Source organism: Sporothrix schenckii (assembly GCF_000961545.1).
Source record: "Sporothrix schenckii 1099-18 chromosome Unknown Cont49, whole genome shotgun sequence".
In the NCBI taxonomy this organism is placed as follows: domain Eukaryota; kingdom Fungi; phylum Ascomycota; class Sordariomycetes; order Ophiostomatales; family Ophiostomataceae; genus Sporothrix; species Sporothrix schenckii.
Window position 1 is genome coordinate 2,446,918 of NW_015971150.1, and position 6,960 is coordinate 2,453,877.

Sequence of the window (6,960 nt, forward strand, 5' to 3'; positions counted from 1 at the left end):
AAACATGCGCCGGGCCGCCCAGGGGTATCCCGGCAGCAAAACAGTTAGGGCAGGCCCGGCGATTCATGCACACATGCACACACTCCCATACCCACGCTTGGTATCATTGCATTGGTGGGGTGGAGTAGGCTCGGTAGGTGCAAATGGCTGGCATTTGTGCAACACAATGAAGTATCAGGTTTGGCTTGTCAAAAGCGAGGGGTCGTGTAGCTGGGTCGCAATGCCGAAGGCCAGTATCTCTAATACCGGTTGCCTGGCCCAGGGCGTCTGGTACCCTGCTGCTGGTTGAGGTTTATCGCCGGACTGCTGGGAAGGATCGCACTCTCACGCCGGGTGTTCCGCTCATACGCAGCTAGTCCACCATTGTTACTCCCTTCATACAGCGGACGGTCGTAACCAGGATTGTTGCGAACTGGGTTGGGCGCCGGAACTTGCATCGGGTCATACCCAGCCGGTACCACAAAGCCACTTTCGTACGCCGGCCTAAGAGACACTTGAGAGTTGCCCTGTTGCTGAGACAGGTACTGGGGCTCGTAGGTTGTCATGCGCTGCTGCTGCTGTTGGGCCGGTTTTGGAAGCGGAAAACTCGGAGGTGGCTGCATCGGCGGTGGCGTGGGCGTCGACCGCAACTGCACCTGTGATCCAGCGGAGCTCATCAAGACTGGAGGCGGCGTTTGCGTGTTCCGGCCGCCGTTGCCGCCGTTTTTAATGGCATCCAGCAGACGCTGTCGATGGGGAGATTCACCGGCATGAGAGGTCGACGGTCGCTGGGGGAGCGGGTCAATCGTTGCCCCAGTTGACATTGATGACAGAGACGGGCGCCGGTCGTGGGGCTCATCCGATACAGGCGATGGCAACTCGTATTCCTCGGGTTCGATGCCGAAAACAGCCTCGTAGTTCTGCAGTAGTAAAGCAAAGACGGGCGCGGGGATGTTCAGCGTCGGGGAGAAGACAATGCCCACATTGCGCACCGTCATCTTGTTGCGGTCCGAGTTGTTGATGATCCGGATCAAGAAAGCAATGAGATACTTGAGAAGCGTGGCATTGGGCTGTGGCAAATGCTTGGCAAGCTCGGCCAGAGCCGAAAGCTTCTCTTCATGGTTGGGCATTTCTGTCACAGACAAGAACTGCATGTGCAGGTCCCGCGTCAAGATGGTCGTCGGCAGTTCACGTAGATACATCTTCAGCAGCGAAGCAACAGCGTGGATGTCGTGGTAGGTCTTGTCGTTGAGCAAGTCAACGTCGCTTTCATTGTTGAACCGTTCGCGAAGCTGCTTGATCAGCACGTTCGATCCGCTGAGACGGAAGATACCCTCCTCGTACACTGCATTGCGAGCCTCCAAGTACTGAATGCAGCGGTACACAACAGCAGGAAGGGGCACATTGACATCGACAGGTGAATTGTAGCGAACAGCCTCCGCCAACGGAGCACCGAAGACCTGGCGGTGGGGGCTGTTGCCGCCACCGCTACCAGAACCTGCAGGACCGCCAGAGTTGCTGTCGCCGAAGAGAGAGTCAGATGGTCCGTCAGTAGATGTCCGGTTCTTCGCTCCAAACCCGAAGAAACTCCGCTTTCTCGCTTTCTTCTCGTCCACAGTCGGTGGCACCAGGCCCATGCCGAGCATCGAGCGGCCAACCCAAGCAGATGAGTCCGAAATGACCTGGGGGTCCCGAGGTGCAGAGATTGCGTACGGAGACTGGGACGACATGGTCTGAGGAGCGTCCGAGTCTTGCGAATTGCGCCGCTGCCGACCGCCGGGCACGCCGTGGGGAATCTCGCCCGCTTGCGTCGCGTCGTAACTGACACCGATAAGACCATCTTTTCCAAAGGATTGCTGTGGTTGTGACTGCTGAGCCGACGCTTGCTGCTGCTTTTGCAGCTGCTTCTTGTTCTGGGTAAGCTTTTTCTTCGTCGCGGATGAGCCATTCGGCCGGCTTGAGTCGTTGGAGGATTGTGGCCGGTCCGGGTCAAGAGTACCAGGGACGCCTGAGACAGACGGTGCATCGTCCTCATCGCCGTCATCGCGATAGTCGATCCAACGAAGAAGAGAGTCCACCCATATATCACGCTCGTGGTCACTTTCGGCGCAAAGAACGTGCTTCGTGAGAGCTGTAGGGTCCTTCTTCTTGGGTTCCAGGATCAAAAAGGCATGGCGGTACTGGTTGTCGAGTTCGTCGGAAGCATTACTGCTCACACCGCCACGAGCAGGTGATGAGGTGTCGCCGTGTTGGGATTGCTTTCCAATCTGTGCGTTCTGCAGCTTGATGGTACCCAAGTGGGCGCCACCGGGTGTCTCGTAGTACTTCAGATGCGGGCCGTCAAGGACAAAGAAACGCGCCTTCCAGCCGCCAAAGTTCTTGCCCCGCTTCGTCAGATAGCCGGTCTTGATCGGCCGATCACCAAATTTGATCTTGGCCTTGTTAGCTTGTGCCTCCTTCCGGACCTCAGCCGATGTCGAGCCTGTCTCATCTGCGTTGGGAGGTAGCGTATTGGTTGACAAGTAGCGGCAAAGATCCATTGCCGTGCTGTTGTCCAGCTGAGTGTTGAGAAGCTCGTCCAGGTAGTTGTCCAGCGCTTGACGACGGGCGTCGAGCTTAGCTGGCGCATGGCCACTGAAGAGAGAGCGGTCCGGTGTTCTAGCTGTGAAAGCTGGGCACTGCTTTAGGCGTTGGTCCAGCTTTGCAAGGGAAGCAGAGTCCTTTTCAACACGCCATAGCTCTCCACCGTCTGCGCGAGAGAAGACGGCCAAGGTGAAGACCGGGTCTTCCTCCAGCTGTGTGAGCGAAATCAGGCTAGCCCGAGACGGCTTCATACGGGACGAGGCCACCTTGATATCGATCGAAGGCAGAGCGTTTGGCGGGAGCAGCAAATCGGGGAATTGCTCCGTCACAAAACCCTTGAAGATACGAGTACGCTCTGTCGGGCCCTCATGGCTATTGACCGACTTGACTGACGGGCTCGACGGTGCTCCTGAAGATGCAGTGTCACTCGACTTCTTAATGATATTGAGAGGTTTCGGGGACGAAAGCGTCAAAGGTTCTCCGGGCGCAGGGGAGGGCGTCTGAAGTGGAGTGTTCGGCGGCAGAGGGATCGGCTGACGAGGAGGACGGGGCGATAACGGAGCTGCGCCAGCAGCCGTACCAAAATTACCAACCATTCTCGGCGAAAGAGGAGGGGAATGCATTGGCGAGCGGGGTATGGCGTTGCCCGCCATAGGCCGGGGGCTCGACGGCAAACCGGGGCTGAGCAAAGGAGCTGCTAAGCTTCGCTGCACAGTGACGATATTGTTGGTGATGTCGCCATCATCGCTCAACATGCCATCCAGAGAGTTTGGCTGCTGGAGGGCGGCCTGGGAGAGCATCAAGCTTGGCGGTACAGTATCAGGGGCAGCAGTCGGTTGACCAGCCGACTTGGGTGTGTTGTGAGCGCTGTTGCTCTTTTTGCTCTTCTTGGACAAACTCCGCATCTCAGCCTCTTGAATTGCAAGAATCTCCCGCTCACGATCATCTTCCTCTCTAGTTCTCCGCCGACCTCTCTTCTCCTTCTCGGACGTCTCGGTCACTTCCAGCAGCGAGTCGTAGTCAGAGTCCGACTCGAGGACCTCGTCGTCGATGGGAATGGTCGGGTTCGGGCGGGGGTCCCGTAGCATTAATGGAGCCGGTGGAGGCTTGCGCGGTGGTGGCGCCGGCGGCGGTGGGAACTGCGAGACGCCTTCGTCGGACGAGGCAGCAGGAATTTGAGGAGGTGGAACTTGTGGCGGTTTGCTAGGTAGGCTACGCGATGGCGGAATAGAGAGGTTGATGGGAATGTCGTTGGCAGCATTGGCCGTGTGACGGGCATTATCGGCTGCCCGCTCCTCAGCATCGTGGTCGTAATTGTCCAATGCATGATCTTGCGGCCGGGGCATCGACTCAACGGGGTCCAAAATGTCACCGACAACAGACGCAGCCGCGACGGATGGCTGGTCAGCTGGTGGTGTTATTGGGTAGGGAGCCAAGGCCATGTCCACGGGCGAGTGCAGAGGAGATTGCAGCGGCGAGTCCTTGACGCTCACGGGCGATGAGGGGACATCTTCCGAGGTTACTCTATTGATTGCCCCGGCACTCAACGCGGGGAGGGTTGCAGTCGGTGCGCTACCATCCTGCCTGTTGTTCTGCTGCTGCTGCTGCGGCTGCTTAGATGAAGAGTTTTCCGGGGCAGAGAGAACTGGCGGGCGGCCATGATCTGGCAAAATCTCTTTGACTTTCTTTCGGTACTTTTCCTTGTCCTTGAGTGCTCGCTCCAGATCCTTGTTGAGGCCAAGAATCATAGCCCGCTGTTTATCGACCAGACGCCATAGCTGTGCATTCTGCTGAGACTGGGCTTGCTTCTCTTTAAGTAGGTGCTCAATCACAGCCTCTGCGCTGCCAGCAGCCTTGATGATGGAAGGAATGTCGTGTGTCGTGACGCTGTCGGTTGAGTTTTTCCTTGCGGACGAACCAGTCGATAAGGCTGACACGCCGGAGTCGATTGAAGCGTTTCGGGGAGCTCCATGTGCCTCGGCACGGGTCGCTGTGGAAGGGCCTGCCATGACTGCCCGTGATGAGATTGTTCCGCCTGCGAGAGGCTTGGGGGTCACAGCGGAGTCGGAAACGCTTCGATTGTCATTCGGGAAACGGGGAGAAACCGCAGGTCTAGAAGTATGGCTGTTAGAAATTGGAAACGAAGAAGAAAACGCTTGTAATTATAAGAACAAAACAAAGACCAAAAGAGCAGCACAGAGACGACGAGAGACTGGCAGACTGATTGCCCAACGTGAGCACAACATCTATATGGCAGTTCGTCTCATTGGTCCAAGTTAAGGAGCAAATGCATATGGTTTATTTTCGCAAGGTAAAAATGAAGAGATGTAGAGGGAAAGAACGAAGGGGAGCAACTCGAATGTGCACTGTACGAACATGGGATTTGATATCTCTTCCACGGGCGTAGACGCTCCTGAGGAGTCGCTGTTGAAATACGTCTTCTCGGCACCCAAACTCTGATCACGTTGAAGTTGAGGCGATTCTGGGCCGGTAGTCACGATCTGAGGAATGTCGAGGGGCTCTTGTGAGCTGGTAGTGGTGGTGTCTCGCGGGTTGCCGTTCGGCTGCTGTGAATCGGGGAAAGGAAAGCTGAAGCCCGACGGCGTCGACGTGATCGGGGGCGATATAGCAGTGCTCGTATGGAGCGGGCTTGGAGCTGGTTTTCTTTGAGACCTGTATTCGATGGAAAAGAGGAACAAGAAAGAGGAGATGGATGATTAATTAGCAATTGAGTTGTCCAGTGGTGCTACAGTGTGGCAGATGGGGGCGGCCGCGGCAGGATGGCCTGGCCAGAAACGTAGAGAAATGGGCAGGGGGTGGTGGAAACAGTGCCAGGGCTCTCCAATGGTTTCTCTGTGAGACGTTGCGCTTGGGGTTGTACAGCCTTCCGCACAGAGAAGCATATGGGCCGCCAGACTTATCTTCCTTCGAGAACAATTCCCAATCACAAAGTAGCAAGCATCAAGCAGTGCCTAAAGAGTCCTTCGAGTGGTTGAGGCACGCGGGCAGAAGAGGCGGAGAGGTATCAAGGGCACGCGAGCGGAAGATTTGTGCCATCCACAGAAACAACAGAGAGCACAGGCCTGTCGCAGAAGCAAAGGTAAAGCAGAACCGAAATAGCAAACCAGTCACATAATACGCAGACACGGACAGGGTTGTGCCGGCGACAGGAGGAGAAAAAGGGGGGCAGAGTGAAGGGAGGAGAAAGGGCAGGGGCGGGAAACCAGAATGTGTGAACCAACTTACCGTGACGAGATAGACGAGTTGGCGTTGACGCTCGTCTGAAGGAGAGCTGAACGCCCGGCACCGGAAGAGGAGGGACGTTGTGTCTGCGCTCTACTCGAGCCAGGTGAGCTGTTGGTGTAGCTGCTGCTGGTGTTGTTGTTATCCGAGGAAGGTCGCGAGTAGGACGTGGGCGAGGATGTAAAAGAGGGCGACGGAGAAGGGGACGCAGAGACAGGGAACGACGAGGAGGAAGAGAGCGTCGGTGAGGAGGGTGAGGCGGGCAGGCTGCCGTAGTGCTGTTGATGTTGATGTTGCGGATAGTATGAACGATCCTGTCGCTGGATTGGAGACTGGAGGGTAGGCAATATGTGCGACGGCTGTTGATGCTGGCGCTGATATTGGTGTTGCTTCTGCTGTTGGAGTGACGGCTGCTGTGGCTGCCGTTGTTGATACTCGTACTGGTGCTTGTAGTAGTCTGCAGAACCTATCGGCCCAGGGCCATTGTCGAGTGGAAACTGCGACATGGTTTGCAAAGCGCACGCGGGCAGAGAGGCGGCCTGAGACGATGCAGGAGAACAACCCAGTCAGAGACTGGAGGCTGGAAGGGGTGTCGTCACCACGCGGCGGGAGGTGTGGGAGGAGTGGGAGGGAAAGGTCGGGTTGGGATGGAAGCGAGCGGGAGACGTCGAGTGACAGCCAATGGGCGAAACGACGAGAGAGAAAGAGGACGAAGGACAAGAGGAGGACGGGATGTGAGGAGCAACAGGGTAGCCACTGTGCGAGACAAGAAACAAAGCCAAGGCAGTGGGCGACAATCGTGGACCCAGCGAGGGTCTGAGCTCGGCGAACCACAGGGCAGCCTCACAGGAGGTTTCGAGATGCCTGGATAACCCTGATTGACGTCGCATATACTCAGTTGCAGCGGGACGGCAGGCGGTAGCAGCGAAGATAATTCGTATTACTGCAATAATTGACGGGGGGGGGATGCGGCGTGAGGATTCTTGTGAACGGTAAGGCCGTGCAAGCGGGTCAAGTGACAAGAACATAAAGTTTTTGAGTCGGAGCAATTGACAAATTGGCTGGACAGACAACAAGGCAGGCCAGATCAGGTTAAGAAAAATCGCCTCCCAAAATTGGTCAAAGGACGTGGAACCGCCGGCTTACAGACTGCCG

At 56.6% G+C, this 6,960-nt stretch overlaps 1 protein-coding gene across 1 annotated transcript; it reads right to left on the bottom strand.

The window, feature by feature from the left end:
• Positions 1-239: 239 nt before the first annotated feature.
• SPSK_04792 (RalA-binding protein 1) lies at positions 240-6,311 on the bottom strand (the record flags this gene model as incomplete). The annotated part of the gene is made up of 3 exons (XM_016731557.1): positions 240-4,674; positions 4,939-5,235; positions 5,809-6,311. 3 exons carry the CDS (start codon positions 6,309-6,311, stop codon positions 240-242), a joined length of 5,235 nt encoding a protein of 1,744 aa, XP_016583309.1.
• Between the last annotated feature and the right edge of the window lie 649 nt (positions 6,312-6,960).